Genomic DNA, 19997 nt, shown 5'->3' with positions numbered 1-19997 from the left:
GGGAGAACCTGGGCCTAGATTTTTTTTACACCAGTAAATCAGACCTGCTGCCTGACCTGGGAGCAGAGCTGGATTACCCGATAGGCAGACTAAGCACGTGCTTAGGGCACCAGCAAAGCAGAAGGCACCAAAAAAAATTTTTTTTTAATTTGATATTTGATATTTCAAAAAAAGCATCGAAGTAGTCATCATGGGAAAAATCAGAACTTCGTTAGACTTCCTTACACTCCACTACACCCTGTTCCCCTGTTTTTCTGTTCTCTTTTTATTACTTATCCCCCTAAACCAGGGGGCCAGCCTACTAACGTAGATCGAAATAATGTGAGGAAATCAGATCCTGTCATTAGCTGAACGTGGTCTGCCTTTCCAGGGATCAAATAACACATTTGGATCATTGCAGAATGGAAATTTCTTGGGATTGTTGAAGCTTGTGGCTCAGTTTGACCCATTTTTAGCAGACCATATCTCAAAATATGGGAATGCTGGCAAAGGTAACCCATCATACTTATCCAAGACAATATGTGATGAACTCATTGGTCTAATGAGTGACAATGTTCATTCAGCTATTGTGGATGAAATAAGTACTGCAGTTTATCTGTCGACTCTACACCTGATCTTTCACATATTGATCACTTGAGTGTTGTACTAAGATATGTGTCTCCCACAGATGGAAAAACCAGTTGAACGATTTATAACATTCGTCAATTTGAAAAGCCACACTGGTGAAGAAATGGCAAATCAAGTACTTCATTATCTATGCCAAGCTTGCAAAATAGATTTCTCAAAGTGCAGAGATCAATCTTATGCTAACGCTGCCAGCATGTCAGGGCGTCATCAAGGAATGCAGAAGAAGCTTTTAGAACAGAACAACTATGCCATATTCACACCATGTGCTGCATACTCTCTCAGTCCTATTTGGGCAATGATCGTGTGTTGAAATCTCTTTCTAATACTTGCTGGGAGGCACATGCAGTGGCAACACGTGCAATTCTGGAGTCCTACTCAAAGATTGTGGATGCATTAGAAAGTAGACCTGAAGACCAATCACAAAAGGGAGAAACTATACGAGAGGCAGAAAACATTGCAAACAAGATGCAAGAACTTGAATTTGTATTCATGTTGACCATGTGGAATGAAATTTTACAACGCTTTTACCACACAAGTCAAGCTCTCCAAGAAAAAGAATTGGATTTGAAAACATGTGCAGATCTCTGTCAATCATTAGCAGACCACTTACACACTTTGAGGAATGATGTCGAATGATTTGAAGACATATCAAAAGATATCTTGCCTGATACTAACTACAAAGAAGCCCAGTCCTGCAAGCGAATCAGGAAAAAACAAGCAAATGATAGCAGTGCAACAGAAACAGCACTGAATCCTAGAGACAAATTTTGCGTATCTACTCACTACGCTATAATTGATACACGTGAAGTTCGTATGAAGAGGGGACGTGAAGTGTACAAAGAAGTATCAAGTAGATTTTCTTTTCTAAACGATATGGACTTATCTGACAAACAATTTTCACAAGGTTCCCAAAAGCTAGTTGACTCGTAGCCTGTTGACTTGAACATGAATCTCTGTGGAGATGTACGGCAGTTCCACTGTTATATGCACGCAAAGTTTAATGAAACAGGAAAAATGAAATTCAGTCACATTGGTCTTCATAACACAATACTGAAAGGCGGAATACAATGTGTATTTCCAAATGTAGAGATCGCACGACGGATTTTTTCTAACATCGATGATTACTAACTGCGCCACAGAACGCTCTTTTTTGCAGCTGAAAAGACTAAAAAACCCTCAGAGAACAATGTGTCAGGACAGACTTGATTCACTTTCCCTATTGTGTATGGAAGCAGACACGCTTCGTCGAGTCAGCTTCGATGAACTTATCCAGAATTTTGCAATCAGAAAATCTAGAAAGAAGCTATTTTAATTTCAGCATACATGTAAGTTTTGTGTCATTTCAAAAAATAAAGTTTTATTTTACGGTATAGTTTTGTTTTTATTTTGAATTACGTATGGGGGGGGCACCATAATCTTTTCAGTGCTTATGGCCTCTAAAGGTCTTAATCCGGCCCTGCCTGGGAGCTAATGAGCAAAGCCGCAGAGATATCTCAATCCTACATGCAGCCAGCACAGGGTGAGGGCAGACCCTCAGCTCCATTATCGAAGAGATGTTCTCGCTCTAGCTGTGGTGGGTTTATTACGTAATAATTGCACTTGCCCTTCATTAGCATCTCTTCCTTTAAGGTTAGTGCCTGTTGGCCCCAAAGAACTGGGGCTTTGATTTGCCTCACTTGTTCCGTTTGCTTGCATTTACACCTACCTTGTCTTTCTGCAGTGTTTTCTTAATCGCCTTTGGCTATTCTAGAGCTGTGGTTCTCAAACTTTTTTTTTCCACGGACCACTTGCAAATTGCTGAGGGTCTCGGCGGACCACTTAATGAACTTTCCAAATGTTGTTTGTACCATTAGTTAACTATTGTGAAATGGTTTGGATAAAAGCGCTATATTAAAAAAAACGTAATAATAATTAACCTTTTTTTGTTCTACAAATAAAAGCACACAACTCATATTTTAATATCAGTGGTCTTACCTTTCTAATGCGATGGATGTGCTCTCTCTCCCTCGCTGTGGCAGCCCCCTAGCTGGGGCTGGGAAGGAAGGGGGTCTCTCCCTATCTCCCCTGCCACAGTAGCCACAGCCCTGAAGCTGGGGAAAGTCGCCTCTTTCTCTGGCTGCAGCAGCCATGCATATCCCAAATTCCCCCCACCCCCTCTTCCAACTCCACTGCTCCCTCCCTCCTACCCCCTATTCCTCCCAAGGCCACACCCTCAGCTTACATGTGTGTCTTCTCCAGGGTCCACGCACCTAATTAGCGGAGCCACGCCTGCGCGGGTGGGTGGCCCTTCGTTCTCTTGTGTGCAGCTGCCTAGGCATGCACCTTAGAGGGAACTATCCGCGGACCACCTGAACGGAGCTCGTGGACCAGTTTGGGAACCTCTGTACTAGACCTTGGCTCGTTCTTTATTAATGAGTGCCACAAAGTGGTCACATGAAAGGCAACTAAAATTGCATATTAAAGAACAGGGGATTTCCGACCCATTTTCTCCTCACAGGGGGCCCAAGCCTAATACTAGATAATAACCACGCAGTCATTAGTCAAAGGATCAGGGCCCTAATGAGCTTATAAAAAAAACTTCTGCTTGTGCCATGATGGGGAGCAGTGCAGCCATTGCCTAGCAAAATAATGTCCTGTCTACACTCTTTAAAAGATGGCCTCGTTTTATGCTTTAAACAGAGGAATACTTCTAGACGCAGATGGCTTTTTTTTTAAATGTTAGATAAAATGACATTTGATTAAATGTTAAGCTCTTAAAAAGCCAGACCTGCTTTGTGCATGCCAAACTACATTCCAGGAAACAGATTTAAACTGCAGGAACAAGTTGTGTACCCTTGGCTGCATCTAGCTAAGCGCTCAGTCTTTATGTGAGCCGCACTGGATGTGGAATTAAGGGGGCAATTTGCTAAGGCCTTTCCAAGGCTGAAATAGGGGAGCTGTGACACTTTTCTTTGCCACTGAAATAGCGAATGATACGAGCCAAGCTAGTAATGTGTCCGTCAGGTAAGCTGAGGAGCGGTTTCATCCCTAATGCGGCACTTATCAAACAGCTGTGTTAAAACAGGAGCATGTGTCTAGTTTGATTTGATTAAACATGAATGTGGTGTATTCAGGCGTATGCAGGATTATCATTCTTCTAGGTTTTGGCAATCATGTCGGTGGGGTGAAACAGGCAGGATTTTCCATGGCAGTGTATGCAAACACAGAAATGCCCACACATTTTTAGTAGCATTAACGCTGACATCAATGAACCTGTATTCCTTCAAGTCCTGGTCATACCTAAAGGATTGTTAGGCCTCAAACCCGACCGCTGAGTCCCTTAAATCTTCCTTGATTCGTTTTTTTTTTTTTTTTTGGTAGTGACTGACTGGCCTTTTAAAACAGCCTATTCCTGTATTGAGTGGCCTGACAGGTCATTCAGGCATTTGGAAAATGGTTCCTGTGTATTTCCTTTTTGAGGCTTTCTTGGTCATTGACAGAATTAAAAATACCCTGGGTTTTATTGTCTGTGGTGGATTAATCTAATTTGAGTGCAGCTTTCTGGCTTGAGGCATCTGCAACCCTTCTATACATTCCTGCAGCGGGGGGAGAGGCTTGAGACCTTGTGCACCTACTGGCCTCGCCTTTGTACAATGTACAAAACAAGGCCGAGCCGTTGGCTTGCTCCAGTTGGTCAGCAGAGGAAGAGAGTGACTTTCTGTTTAAAACAATATGTTGCAACATACATCAAACTACACAGCTCGAATGCACTGCCTCTTGGTCAGCACGTGCCAATGTTCTCAAGTCCCTCTCCCTGAAGGCCTAACTGGGGAGATTCCCCGCCCCAGAGGCTCTTACCCTCTAGCTCAGGGGTGGCCACCCTGGGGCTCCGGAGCCACATGCGGCCCTCAGAGGTTAAGATGCGGCTCCTTGTCCAGGCGCCGACTCCGGGGCTGGAGCTACAGAAGCCAACTTTCCAGTGGGCCGGGGGGGCGCTCACTGCTCAATCCCCGGCTCTGCCCCCACTCCACCCCTTCCTGCCCCCTCCCCTGAGCCTGCACTGCCCTCGCTCCTCCCCCTCCCCCCGAGCCTCCCGCACCCCACGAAACAGCTGATCGGGAGGTATGGGGAGGCACTGATCAGCAGTGCTGCCAGTGGGTGGGAGGTGCTGGGGGGGCTGGGAAGCTGACGGGGGGCTGCTGACGTATTACTGTGGCTCTTTGGCAATGGACATGGGTCAATTCTGTCTCTTTCTCAAGTTCAGGTTGGCCACTCCTGCTCTAGCTGCTGTTTTACCAGTGACTGATTTTTGACAGCGCAATCTTTGGGCGAGATCCCAATGCTGTTACTCATCTTGAATGGCACCTGAGTCCATGACACTATTAACAAGAACCTGGCCCTGTTGTTTCCCCTGCAGTCCTGCCCCACAGTATCCTTTTGTCTTAAACAAATTGTGCTTTTCATCGTACATGGAGTGGGTGCATGACACCATGCACTCTGTGCCCTTCATCCAGCCCAGTGGAGAGAGGCCTCACTGTGCAGATTAATTCTGCTCTGATTTTGGCTGGGTTGTATTAGGGTGCGGGGAGGGGGGCGGAATGGGAGTCGGGGAGTCTCATGAAAATTGTTTTTTAATCCTCTAGCTTGTGATTTTTCCTTTGGAGCATTACTAAATCTGCCTATGGCTTGCTAACTGAAGCGAGGCCTGTGCTAATAAACAGTCTGGTTTGATGGTGGGTCTTGTCCTGCTCCAAGGAAGCCCAGGGAATAAAATGTAAGCGTTCCCACCCATACAGCCTCCAGAACTGATTTTCATGCCCGAGCCAATGGAACGCAGGTCTCATAGCCTGTAAGGCCAAAGGGCCCATTGTGATCATCTAGTCTGACCTCCTGCACATCGCAGGCCATAGAACCTCACCCACCCCCTCCACTCATCGGCCCAGACCTGCAAAGTGCTGTGTTCTAAACCTGGAGCCTACTGGGCTCAAGCAGGTTCTACAAGTGGTAGGAGACGTTCTCCCTGCCCCCAACGACAGGCTGCTTTACTCACATCGTGGAGGGTCAACGGCACTGAAATAGGTCGAGGGCTCCAGTCTATACCCACCCAGTCATGTCCCACCGCTGGCTTCAGAACCTGCCCCCGGTGCCTGGAATGGTCTCGGCTGGGTGGAGGCCTCTTCACTTCTTCCACCTCCCTGCTAAGATCCACATGCTCTGAGCTGCCCACAAGAAGTGAGTCAATAACAGTAACGCTAGAACAGTAACCAGTATAAACCGCCTTAGTCATTCCCATGGTGGCCCTTGCTCAGTTGTTGTCTGGCTTTTGTAGAAGGTAAGAGCTTTTTGGGAGAGGGGGTGGGCAGGGGCTGTGCACACGCGTGGTGCATAATAACTAATAATACTAAGCCACTCTACTGAAAGCATAGGCTCTTCCATGCGACCAGAGCCTGATCCAGTGCCCACTGAAGTCAATGGAACGATTCCAACTGATTTCAGCTGGGTGTTGGGTCAAGCCCATGTAGCACACAGCCAAACAGAGGCCTCGGGCCCAGGAACCAGTGCTGTGTGCTGCCTGAATGCATGCCCAGGAGTTCCTGCTTGAGAAAGAAGCCACCACAGTGTGAAATTCCCACAGCTGAAGGAATGGGAGGTGTGCACGGACCGATGCTTGCATTCCAGCCATCTCAGCTCTCGCCTGCCCTCCGATATGGTCCCGTCACACCGTGTCCAGATTGCTGGTGTTTCCTGCTTGCTTTGATCATCCGAGCTATTATTTTCTCTCAAAGAAATGTACAAGCCAATGCTGCTTTGGAACAAACCAGGTTTTGGCACATTTGAGCCCATTTTTGTCCTCTGTATGGTTTAAGGACTGCTAATAAAATAATAATAAATACGCTCTTTACAACCATTCAGGCTGTCACCTATTGAATGCGTCTCCCTCTGGGCTGAATACAAGCCTGGGACTGAGGAGACCTGGGTTCTAGTCCCGGCTCTGCTGCTGACCTCCTGGGTGACCTTTGGCAAGTCACTTAGCCTGTCCGGGTCTCAGTTGCCTCATCTGTAAAATGGAGATAATGATACTGCCCTCCTTTGTAAGTGTACAGATGGGAAGGTACCAGATGTGAAGTGTACAGATGGGAAGGTATGTCCTGGGCCTCCTCCATTAGATGGCACTAATAATACCTCGAGGCCCAGGACATGGTACAAATGGGCTTCATGTTAGTGTATAGTCACTGGAAGTCCTGGCTGTGTTTCTCAGGCCCTCACCCTGGGGAAGTGCTGGTGTGGTGGGGCATCCTGAATACAGCCTCCAAGCAGGGGATGATTTGTCACTGCTATGCTAAAGATGGGGCATCCCCAGATGTTTTCTGGGTCTACGCAGCCTGTCTAGCTGAGCACACTCTGGTGCTAGGGTCTGGGCTGGGCTTGAATGGCAGGGACACAATTCCAGCGGGCTGAGATAGCTTGCTGCAAAGGTAGCGATTTTAGGGGCGGCACCTCAGCTGAGTTCGCGCCATTGGCTGCAGTGGAGTTACCCTGCTTTACACCAGCTGGGGATTTGGCACCTTAGCTTTTCACGCTCCATTTGGCGTGCTCTCCTTTACTCCAGTTGCGTCAAGTTGCGTCCCTGCACTTCACCAGGAGACGGATGGAAGGAGCTCCAGGAAGGAGCATCCAAGCTGCACTCCTCAATGGATCCAAGTCCCACTCTACAGTTGGAACAGCTTTAAGTTGGCGTCCAGCTTCTCCCCAAAGTGTTTGTGTCATACAGTAGCACAGCGGATGGGATCATGTCTTTCACATTGATGGGGCTGCTTTTGGTCCTTCCCAAATGTGTTTTTTTAAAAAAAACCACAGTCCCTTGCACCATTCCTAACTAGCATCCAGGCAGATTGTATCTGTAGCCCTGATGTAGTCTAAAATATCTCAGTTATGTGATACTCTTGTTAGCTGTGCTGGAGAGGCCAAGGAGGAGGGGACCCCTGTCCTCTCCCCACCATTCAGCTATCTAATGGGGGAGAACATAAGAACGGCCATACTGGGTCAGACCAAAGGTCCATCCAGCTCAGTATCTTGTCTACTGACAGTGGCCAATGCCAGGTGCCCCAGAGGTAGTGAATCTAACAGGTAATGATCAAGTGATCTCTCTCCTGCCATCCATCGCCACCCTCTGACAAACAGAGGCTAGGGACACCGTTCCTTACTCATCCTGGCTAATAGCCATTAATGGACTTACCCTCCATGAATTTATCCAGTTTTCTTTTAAACCCTGTTATAGTCCTAGCATTCACAACTTCCTCAGGCAAGGAGTTCCACAGGTTGACTGTGTGCTGAGTGAAGAAGAACTTCCTTTTATTTGTTTTAAACCTGCTGCCCATTAATTTCATTTGGTGCCCCCTAGTTCTTATATTATGGGAACAAGTAAATAACTTTCCCTTATTCACTTTCTCCACACCACTCATGATTTTATAAACCTCTATCATATCCCCCCCTTGAGTCGCCTCTTTTCCAAGCTGAAAAGTCCTAGCCTCTTTAACCTCTCCGTTCCAAACCCCTAATCATTTTAGTTGCCCTTTTCTGAACCTTTTCTAATGCCAGTATATCTTTTTTTGAGATGAGGGGGCCACCTCTGTATGCAGTATTCAAGATGTGGGTGTACCATGGATTTATATAAGGGCAATAAGATATTCTCTGTCTTATGCTCTATCCCTTTTTTAATGATTCCTAATATCCCGTTTGCTTTTTTGACTGCCACTGCACACTGCATGGTAGTCTTCAGAGAACTATCCATGATGACTCAGAGATCTTTCTCCTGATTAGTTGTAGCTAAATTAGCCCCCATCATATTGTATATATAATTGGGGTTATTTTTTCCAATGTGCATTACTTGAAATTTAATATGGATAAATGTAATTTGCCATTTTGTTGCCCAATCACTTAGTTTTGTAAGATCTTTTTGAAATTCTTCACAGTCTGCTTTGGTCTTAACTATCTTGAGCAGTTTAGTATCATCTGCAAACTTTGCCACCTCACTGTGTACCCCTTTCTCCAGATCATTTATGAATAAGTTGAATAGGATTGGTCCTAGGACTGACCCCTGGAGAACACCACTAGTTACCCCTCGCCAGTCTGAAAATTTACCATTTATTCCTACCCTTTGTTCCCTGAGAGAAAGCTTGCATTTTAATCAGATACAGCAACTCTTGACCTGATCATGGAGCTGTGCAAACATCCAGTGGCTGATGCAGTCACCAGCCGCCAATAAACGGTGACACTGACGCAATGTAATTCTTGGAGGAGTCTGTTTATTTTGAGATACGTTTTGCTTCTGATGGTTATTTTAACAGCCTGCAGTAAAAGTGTAAATCTGACATTTAACCTGCTAATTCTACATCAAGCAGCCTTGCATATATGTTCAAACTTAGTATAAGGGTCTCAGTATAAAAACAGTTCAATACACAGTACACATTCATTCATCAGGAGTTGATTCACTTTTTACACTCTTCTGTACATTCTGTGATAATGGGATTGTGTGTACACTGGGTACAATGCTTTCCAGGGTCCAGAGTGACCTTAGTGATGTGAAAAATAAACTATATAAGCAACTCTATCTAAAAAATAACAGACACTTTTATATACCAGTAAACTCAGCTTACTTCCAAATGTATTTTCAGAGGAAAAAGAAAAGGACTACTTGTGGCATCTTAGTACTAGTGGCACCTTACAGACTAACCAATTTAATTAAATTGGTCTGTCTCTAAGATGCCACAAGTCCTCCTTTTCTTTTTGCGAATACAGACCAACACGGCTGCTACTCTGAAACCTTACAGAGGAAAGTAACAGAGGGGCATGGACCATTTCCAAGTTCTGCTGATTAAATTACTCCCTTCTCTTAACAACTGGTAAAGCATCTGAAGTGCTGACATGTTTTGCTTTGCATTGGACTTTGTGTACAATTTACTTTGCAGCAGTGCAATTAAATAGCTCATTAATGTACTGAGATTGTGCAGTATTCAATGACAGATCATCATCTTTGGGTCTTTCACAGTAACTCTGCATCACAATATCTTTACAGCCCAGAAATATATTGGCCACTGAAGGATTATTGCTGGGCTCTCACCCATTGGGAGAGCAGGTGATAGGAGTATTGTGTAAAAGCTCAGTCTCTGAGGGAGAGAGAGATGCATATCTGTGTAGTTAACGAAGCTCGTTTGGATGAGGACCTAAGCAGCAGCTGCCCAGATGTTTGGGGGTTGTGAGGGAATTTACAATGGAAGAAAGGTGGCTCAAAATAGAGAAGTGAATGGAAATGGGTGGAGGGTTAAGGAGGGTGGTACACATTAGGGCAACATTGTTGAGAGATCACCCGCTTTCTGGACTTAATACATCTCTATCCCCTGCTGAAAAGAAAGGCAGAAACAAACAGAAAGGTATCTAGTTTGGTCTTCTGCATCTCTGGCAAATGCACTGCAGAGGAGATAGTTTCTGCAAGAACCCTGCAGTGTTCCTTAGCAGCAAATGTGGAAAAAAAACCAACCAAACCCTTCTCTAAGGATACAAAAGTGCCCAGGCTGGAATGCTGAAGGGCATCAGGTTCCATTCCCTGTAGTCTGTCCTTCCTGGATGCTTGATTTTAAATTTGACAAGCACTACCTTCTTTTTCGCATGCAGGTTTCAAGCCTTCCCAGCTCTTCATAGGACTGGTAGAAAATGTCAAACTCTCGGGCACCCCAGCTCCTCCAGACAGCAAGGCACCATTCCATGTTTTTGTTCTCAAAGCAGCACACAACAGTGTCCCTTGCTACGATAGCAGCTTCGACCAGCGCCCTGGGAAAGCAAGAACAGGGTTGGAGAATGGAGTGCAGCTCTCCCAGAAAACAGACAGCCCAGCAAAAGTGAGAAGTGCTGGCTGCTTAGAGTTTGTCTTACAGTCAGTGAATCTGCTTTTCTAAGACAGCTGGAGATATTTAACACAGGAAAACATAAAGCTGTGTAACTACTAGTTACATAATAGCAACCCTCACCTCCCTCCGAAAACCCCAACACAGTGACATAGTTCTACGAGGCTCTTTTGATTACAACAGTACTGTGCACTAATGTAAGGCCAGATTCGATAGACCTTCATCCCATTGATTTCAAGGAGGCTGCTCACAAAGTGCGGGCCTAGTCAATGTGAGGAAAGGTGGCAGAATTTGCCCCATCATGCATTTAGTAAGACCCAAATAATGGATTGATCCCACTCTATAAAGGAGTGCTGGGATAAAGGAAAGGGACCTGTCCCTTGGGGAACTGCCCCAGCACCGGGGCAAGGGAAACAGGAATGGCGGGAGTAGCTAGAGAGTTTGGTATTTTGGAGCTGTGGGGAAGCTGTCCTAAGTGAGAGCAGCCCCCAAGGAAGTCATCTCCTCTCCCTCCCTCCCCTCCACTCCTCAGAGGCGCAGTACAGTATCTGGCTCCATCTTAGCGATATTGCAGCCTTGCAGATGCCTCCACACCCAGGGGAAGTAATTTGTTGCCACTGGGAGTGCAATATTGTTGGCTTTTTCATCATTTTCATCCTGCTGGTCAAGGATGAGTCGACGGATTTTGTGCTGAATCAGCAAGGCTGCAATATTGTAAAATAGGACAAGCCTAGCAATGGCCATTTCATCTGGTCTTCTATTCCCCATACTTTTTCTTTCCTATTTTTTTTTTAAATCAGCTGAATCTCTGAAACGAGTCCACCTAGCTAAGTGGGCCTATGCAGGTAACAAAAGGAACAAAGCACTATACCTGACATGCCAAGGCACAAACGATCAACGGAAGTGAATGAAAGCAAGGCTTTGATTTCATGTTACCCGTGCTGATTTATTAATAAATGGCCATTAATAACACACAGCACAGCTTAACTTCTAGTTGTTTTGTCTTGCCATGAACAGCACAATCACATATTGGTGTTTAAATGGTCAGCAAAAAACAACTCCACACTATCCCATGGTTATTTATTTACTTGGAAGCTCAGTTGCTACATGAAGCATTTTAAATGAACGTCCATAACTGTTTTCCACGGAGTGCCAGGAACAAAGGTGCTTGTTTAGAGCCAGAACTTCAACCTGCTCTGAGTGAATGAAGCCACAGACAAGCACTGCACTCTGTAGTAAATACACTTCTTGTTCTTCATGCAGAGACTGAGTTTGCCAAGCACTGAGGACCCCTGCCAGGTGCTGGTGCCTGCAAAGCCCAGGGAAGTCAGCACCTGGCAGGATTGGGCCAAGAGTTATCACAACATCACATTTTGCAAAATGAGAGGCACTATCCTAACACTGACTCAGCCTGGGAAACAAGGCAGCTAGTTAGAGAGCTGGAGATGCAACTTGCTGTGATGTTTCTGGGGCAGATCATGACCATTGCCTGAAGAAGCCAGCTTGGATTGATCTGGCACGCGGGAGAAGATCTACCCCAACTTCTCCTGCTTGTCCCAGTATAAGGAGCAGAAGGGGCACAGTCACAGCATGCTCTGCTCTACCAATCCAGGGCCACCCCAGCCTCAGGGCTGCTCTAACTTGCACTGGGGGGCCTGCCTGTGTAATTGGAGCCTAATCACAGTGACTCCTCCAGCTGGGAGCTTGCCCTATGGCGTAGAATCCACACTAGAATGCCCTGAAGGAAGAGAGGCCAATTGGAGGACTGCAGGCCTTGCACTCAAACACTGACTGTGCATTTCCCCTGATGGAATCCTTTGGGATCATGAAATACAGGCTCTAATTCAATCTCACCCATAGGGAGCCAGTTCTCTGGCCTTCAATACGGCTATGACTCTGCCGCGCTGCATGCCACATTCCTTCTCCAGCCCAATAACTATGATGTCGCCACCTCTCCTACAGACAAAAGAGAGACAGTCATGCTCAACAACGTGGGCCACGGACAGTCAGGGAAAGCACATGTACGGTAGCTCTTCCGATTACTTATGCTGAAGGCTGCCAGCAGGGGGATAGGTCTGAGATCCAAAGAGGCTCACAGACCTTGTTAAAGACAATGGGTGTGCCAAACACTCTCTTTCAGGCTCAAAAGAAGGAGCAATCAAGTTACTTATGTAGTAAAAACAATTGCAGACAATTGCCCACTCAAAGCAATAGGCCAGCGAAGGCCACCTGGCAGGTCAGCATTAAGCCATGTGGACTGAGGGGTTTCCCTGGCTGCAAATGCAGGGATATTGGTAACAGGGTGTGTGCAGGTTAGGATACATCTACACTGCAATGTAGGCCTAGGGGGTTTGAACTCAGGGTCAAGCCTAACCCCCTTCTTTCTACACACATATCATGCTAACCCAGGGCTCAGATTCAGGGTTGAAGGACCCCACGGGGGTGGAGGGTCCAAACCTGAGCCAAACCGGGGCCCCAGGATAAAAGCCCTATTGCTTTCCAGTGTGGACACAGCCCCACTGGACTCATGCTCAGGGAATGCGCTCAAGTACCCCACAATCCTTTTGGCTGAGTTTCTTTGTCCTCTGGACAATCAAGTTTGGCGGACCTTCGAGTCTTCCCACACTGCACCATGAACAAAGGGCTAGAGCAGCCCCATGTTGGAAGGCAGCTAGGAAGTCTGGGATATGGCTGGTCCGACTCAGATCTCCATACCGCGGTGCGGACGCTGGAGCCCCAGGTTCGGGTCCAGGTTAGAAAATTCTTAACCCAGAGTTGACAATCAGTGTAGAAGCTGAAGCCCTGGGTTTTCTAACCCAAGGTCCGCTAACTCCAATTCCACTAACACTAGGCTTACATTGCAGCATAGACATACCCTTAGAGCAGGGGTGAAAGTAAGGTAAATTACTCACCGGTATGGGGGACTGGCTCCGGGCTCCCGGAAGGGGCGGGGCCTCGGGCAGAAGGGGCGGGGCTGAGGGCCAGCGTCCCCCAGCCTGTCCTTCCACGCTGCCTGGGGGGCGATTTAAAGGGTAGTGGTGGCTGCGGCCGGGAGCCCTGGGCCCTTTTAAATTGCCAGGCCCCATCGGCGGCCCTGGGTCGGGCGGCAAAAGGGGCAGTGACGTTAAAGTCCTTAAAGCGCTGTCGCGGCTGTGCTTTAATGTGGCCTGTGTACAGGCCAGTACCAGCGGCCACTTCTTACTGGAACGCTGTACCAGCCCGTACCAGCCCACTTTCACCTCTGCCTTAGAAGCAGAAAGCCAGCAAAAGCAGCAGCGAACATGACCCTGAGAGGAGACAGAGAGACAGCTTCTTGGGCAGAGGTTTCACAGGAGTGGCAGGCTTGGGGATTTCTGGGCAAGAAAACTGCCTGCTGATGTTTGTTTCTACTCTGTCCAAGGAACCAGGATTTTGAGTACATTTTTTTGTAAATAAGATGGCACCAAGAATACACCTGATTTGTATCAGGATTTCTTGTCCTAATGGAAACAATCCTGCAAGACCCCAAATTTGCCAAAAGGGGCAACACTAGATACCTTCCAAAAGTTGTAGAAACGTTGGTTTCTAACTTGAAATTCTGGGACAGTTACGTAGTTTTTTTGCTGTATCTTATTGCTAGTCACCACCATGGGTAAATTTGCTGTGAAATTACAATTAGAAACAAAACCCAAGTCCTTGAGAGCTTCCTTAAACCCAAACGGACTCATGCTCCACTTGTGACTCGGATCTGGTTTGCTGAGTATGTGCTTTAAGGAGGGATTTACCTAGGGATCCAGATGAGGTCTTTTACTGGAAGAATCTTTACAGCTTGGAGATGCGATGCATTTTCATCTGTTGGTGTAGCATCGTTTTCAGATCTGTCTGGGGAAGGGATCAGTTCATGAAACTTGTTGGACTCCTCGCACTCCATGGAGAAAGGCGCGCTGGATGAGCTTGCAGGAGAGCTCGGCAGGCTGGAGAAGGACCTAGTTATTCTGTTAGAAGGGGAGGATGAGTAAGAAGACATGGAGCAATAGTCTGTGATGGAGTCCTGATGGTTTAATATTTGTGTGCCCAGCTCTGGGCTGCAGATAATGCTCATGTCAGCCAAAGAGTTACTCTCAAGCACAGACTTGTGTATAGCTGTTGTAGCAGGGATCCCTGCGGAAGGCTGCTGGATTGTAAACATATCTCTTAAAGGGCTGCAGTCGCCACAGAAGTACCGTGCGCAGAGCTGATAGGTTGAAGTATGGTACATCACCAGGTAGTTCGTTTTATCATCCAGGCACCAAATCACTTCCTCCCCATGGTACTCCGAGTTACACGCCATAGATGTGATCACAGATGGAGGGCTGTAGGGCTCCAGCCTCCTGTTTATATTTATGGTCACGCAGTCTATGATGAGAATGCCAGGGCCATTGCTGTACCAGACCTCGGCCCCGCTGTTGGTTATTTCCATGGCTTTCACAGGGTAGGGGTTCTGCCGGGGGTCACTGTCCAAGATGTTGAACTTGGACCTATTCGCAGTGTGTGAGCACAAGTAGGAGCAGCTGTCCTCTGGGATGCCGCGTGCCACTGAAAAAACTGCCACAAGTCCGTCTGACAGTCCGGCCAGCACCAGGTAGGAGTTCTGTGGGAGAGAGAGAGATTTGTTTCTCCATGTAGATGTTTACAGTTTTGCAACAAGAGAGCTCCCCATCCAACATTCTGGGTGCCCCAATAATATCAGAATAGACTGATCTGTTACCCCAAAAGTAAATTAAATTACCCCACATCAACGTCACTACCTAAAAAACCTAATGAACCTATACACACAACCCCCCCGCTCCCTCTACCCAGCCCTATCCATCCCCCATCACCTTACAGGTATGGGAGGAAAGATGGGCCATGCAGCCCACCCTGAAGGCACAAACGCCGGCTGTGATACACTCTGAGACAGCCATCGTGTACCTGGAAACCCAACTGGTCAAGTCCAGATTAGTTCAAACCGAGAATAAAGCAGAATGGTGCTTCTGCCAGGGGAGCCACTCTGACCAATGAGAAAATGAAATTGTTGATCCTCAATCCAATGCCATGCAAACTGCACCTCTAGCACTGGTTAATCTGACAGCGTGACTCATCCAGATGAAGGCTGCAGGTCTGGAGCCCCAGACTATGTTGTAGGCACATGGAGATGTCAGCAGCACTTCAGAGAACAAGCTGACAGGCTGACATGCACGATGGAGAATTCAGAGGTGCTTATGATTAACGAACACGCACTGGCTGTGGCAACTTACAGCACAGTGAGCAAGTCGCACGCTGCACGGATTTCGTCAGAGCCAAACCATAATATTCTGCAGCATAGTCACTCTCAACACACAGCTAGAGGGTCTCCTTTGTGTAGCAGGCAAAGTCAGGTGTCTAATTATGCACAGCACAAATTGCTATTCTGCAACATTGCTCCCCAGCAGAATGCTCAAAGCATAACAAAACAGCCATCAAGAAAGAACATTACAGCCTGTCAGAACTTCTGCTTGGCCTGGTCATCCCAATGACAGTGAAAACACGGGAGACAGTGGTTAGAGGACGGGGAAATGGGTATCTTGGGAATCTGACTCACTGTGCGACCACGGGCATGTGCCAGAACCCTCCCTATGTCTCGGCTCCCACAGCTGTGAAACAGACAGAATAACACTCACCTCACTGGAGAGATGGAGCTGGGTTTTTCCAATGTGTCAGACTGTAAGAATGTGTCTATCCCAGGTGCTCGGTGCCTCTTAACACTTTATCATACTGTGAAAACCAAACCCAGCAGCCAGACCCTGACAAGTACCTTACCCTTCCTAGGTACCAACCCTCAAACCAGGACCCACTCTTGGTACAAACATGCATTTTGCAGCATACCCAAAAGGTCAGCAAATTCAGGCTATTTCAGACCAAGGCGGGTGGAATGAGTTCCAAGCTCAAGGGCCCTCCCAAAGGCCCCTCCGCTGTGTATAACTAAGAAATTCTAGCCCAAGCTCCACAGATCTTAGCTTATCAACCAGGGAGAAGGGCAGTCACACAAGGAGGTGAGTCACAGGCCATTTCGGTTGTAAGAGGTCAAAAATCAGCATCTATATCCATAACATAAAGGGGAACAAAAAGACACTGAGTAACCCATCACTTAGGGGACACTGGAAACAGCAACCTGTGAGCCTGTGAAAGTTGTATCCCCTGGTCTGACAGGCTGGAGATGCTGGTAACTTTATGTGAGTATTTATGTGAGTAAGAAAACTGCTTAGGCAAAGACTGTAACTTGCTAAGATTAAGTTTTAGTCACTAGAAAGTGTGTTTCATTTTGTTTTGTTTGTAACCAGACCTGTCTCTTTCCCCCTTGTTTAGTGTCATTTAGATCTCTGTTCTGTGTGAACAAACCTATTCTTGTTTTGTTACAAAACCATCTCCATGCTGCGTATCAAAGGGAAGTGTGAGTCTTCACATTGACAGGCTGATGTGTGCTCTGCCCTTTTGGAGGCAGCGAACACAGAAATTTCTAAGAGTGTCCAGTGAGAGTGACGGGACACTGCAGTGGGATATCTGTGGGGAACTGAGGTTCACTGACTGTTACCTGTCAGGCCAAGTTTAGACTAGCAATCTTGAAGAGTTTGCTGCAAGGCAGACAGGCTGGTGCAGTAGGGAGCTGACACATCTTAGCAGTAACAAAGCTCTCACTCTTGCTAAGACAAAGGGATAACATAGTAGCTTGCAGTTCTGGGTGTCTTAAACATTACGTCACAGAAGGCCATTTTACATTAAAGAGTTTTGATGGGAATTTTTCAGTCAGTTTTACTAGCTACATTTTAGCAGGCTTTAGTGGACAGTGAAAGCTATTCTCTGACCTTTCACTCCTTCCGCCCCCATCCCCAGCTCTGAGTCACTGTTAGATCTTTTAAACTCCTCTGCAACTGAGTGCCTTGGGAGAGGACAGTCTGGCTAGCAAGTGATGTATTTCTTTTGGCTTAGCATCATAAAAATCTATTTGATCTCCTTGGTTAGTGTCAGCTACAACCGGACAGAACAAGGTAGCTTTCAGAGTCAACGCAGCTGTGCCAACTACACTGGTTGGGGATGGGGCCCAATACGGCCCAAGGAATATTACAAAACACTTAGACTACGTTAACACAATCACTGTGGAGGCAAATTCAGCAGCCATTTTAAGCTCAGCATGACTCAAGCCTTGGGCACTAGATCCTGTTTTATTCAGGCACTGAGGTTGTCCCCAACACTTTGGAAAGCAAGGCATGAGAATTCCTGACCCAAGAAGGGGCTTGAACCCACATTTGTCACAGCATGTCCCGAGGTAAGAGAGCTAGCCACTTAACATGCAAGTGCTATGAAAGCCACATGCTCACAAGGGCTATACTCTTCACCGATGCTATCAAGGCACCAGTGCGTTGGGAGGTGGTGGGCGTAAGGCAGACGTCTCCAAACTGCGATATTAAAAAAGTGACCAAACCCAAGCAGCACAGCGTCCTCCATCAGCGTGAAGCAACTTTCTCGGAATTCACTTTCGATATTTTAGTGGAGAGAAGAGCCAACGAAAACACAGAAACAAAACTGCGTTGGAAGCCTCTGGCCTGCCAAAAGTCCAGCTGTGCCAGTGAGAATGGTCTCTAGATGGGGGCGTGTGCCATACTGTACAGCACAGAGGATGAGCCTGCGGCAAGACGTTCTGTCCTCATAACTACAGTACAGTGTAAGGCTTCGAGCCTATTGGAACTCATCAGATACCATGTAAACGAAGCCCGCAAACAACACAGACTTTGTCGCTCCCCCATCCCATTCCCCTGGCTGATCCTTCTGGCACAGAAGACTTTGGCAGGCTACAGCCTTTAAATGCAGCTTTTGTTTTTATGTGTTCTAGGCTCCTTATGCAGGCCAGGTCCCAACACACGTTCCAACCTCTCTTTTGCTTTTCTTTGTGAAAATATTGGAAACAGATTGAAAAGGAAGTTGCTTTTTGGGGGTCTGGAGGATTTCATTGTTATCTGGTCATCAGAATTAATCATAAAAATTAACCTCCAAAATTACACTTTCAATTCCTCTGGTTTTTTGTTTTTTGGGTTTTTTTTTGAAACGGAGAGTTTATTTTCAGGGCTTCACTCTGCTTCTTTCAAATGTCTATGATGTTTCCTTTGGATGAGAAAAGAAGCATGGGAAACGATTCTTTTGGATCTGTCTTCCCAAATATAGCCAGTCAGAAGTATTTCCCTTATGAGCAAAATCCCAGGGCAGTAGTCTGACTGCGTGTTTCTTCAAGTTTCATCAGCTAGCTGGCTCTTGTGCTTGGAAAAGGCCAATGTTCCCATCTACCTTAGTGCAAGATTCTTTTCTCTTTAGAGGCTTATTCCATACAGCAACCTCGACAGCTTAATACAACAGGCCTTATGTGACTCCTTCAGCAAAACTGTCAGCTCTAGAATCATAGAATATCAGGGTTGGAAGGGACCTCAGGAGGTCATCTAGTCCAACCCCCTGCTCAAAGCAGGACCAATCCCCAACTAAATCATCCCAGCCAGGGCTTTGTCACGCCTGACCTTAAAAACCTCAAAGGAAGGAGATTCTACCACCTCCCGAGGTAATGCATTCCAGTGCTTCACCATCCTCCTAGTGAAAAAGTTTTTCCTAATATCCAACCTAAACCTCCGCCACTGCAACTAGAGACCATTACTCCTTGTTCTGTCTTCTGCTACCACTGAGAACAGTCTAGATCCATCCTCTTTGAACCCCCTTTCAGGTAGTGGAAAGCAGCTATCAAATCCCCCCGCATTCTTCTCTTCCGCAGACTAAACAATCCCAGTTCCCTCAGCCTCTCCTCATAAGTCATGTGTTCCAGCCCCCTAATCATTTTTGTTGCCCTCCATTGGACGCTTTCCAATTTTTTCACATCCTTCTTGTAGTGTGGGGCCCAAAACTGGACACTGTACTCCAGATGAGGCCTCACCAATGTCGAATAGAGGGGAACGATCACGTCCCTCAATCTGCTGGCAATGCCCCTACTTATATAGCCCAAAATGCCATTGGCCTTCTTGGCAACAAGGGCACACTGTTGACTCATATCCAGTTTCTCATCCATTGTAATCCGTAGGTCCTTTTCTGCAGAACTGCTGCCGAGCCATTCGGTCCCTAGTCTGTAGTGGTGCATGGGATTCTTCCGTCCTAAGTACAGGACTCTGCACTTGTCCTTGGTGAACCGCATCAGATTTCTTTTGGCCCAATCCTCTGTATCCTATCCCTACCCTTCAGCATATCTACCTCTCCTCCCAGTTTAGTGTCATCGGCAAACTTGCTGAGGGTGCAATCCACGCCATCCTCCAGATCATTAATGAAGATATTGAATAAAACCGGCCCCAGGACCGACCCTTGGGGCACTCCAGTTGATACTGGCTGCCAACTAGACATGGAGCCGTTGATCACTACTGTGGAGCCCGACAATCTAGCCAGCTTTCTATCCACCTTATAGTCCATTCATCCAGCCCATACTTCTTT

The 19997-nt window shown here is 46.8% G+C and overlaps 1 protein-coding gene across 3 annotated transcripts in view; it reads right to left on the bottom strand.

Moving 5' to 3' along the window:
* Positions 1-8892: 8892 nt before the first annotated feature.
* The window catches only part of LRRK1 (leucine rich repeat kinase 1), a 109661-nt gene continuing 98556 nt past the window's right edge, over positions 8893-19997 (bottom strand). For all 3 annotated transcript variants that reach the window (XM_084640816.1, XM_084640818.1, XM_084640817.1), the window contains 3 exons: positions 14273-15117; positions 12363-12464; positions 8893-10434 (listed from right to left, as the gene is read on the bottom strand). In XM_084640816.1, the coding sequence (XP_084496942.1) occupies positions 10257-10434; positions 12363-12464; positions 14273-15117 (1125 nt within the window). In that variant the 3' untranslated portion in view covers positions 8893-10256. The remainder of the gene's footprint in view (positions 10435-12362; positions 12465-14272; positions 15118-19997) is intronic.

The sequence above is a fragment of the Lepidochelys olivacea genome, assembly GCF_965140295.1.
Source record: "Lepidochelys olivacea isolate rLepOli2 genome assembly, chromosome: 10".
NCBI lineage: Eukaryota > Metazoa > Chordata > Testudines > Cheloniidae > Lepidochelys > Lepidochelys olivacea.
Note: the sequence above shows the minus strand (reverse complement) of the source record. Positions and strands in the feature narration are given on the sequence as shown.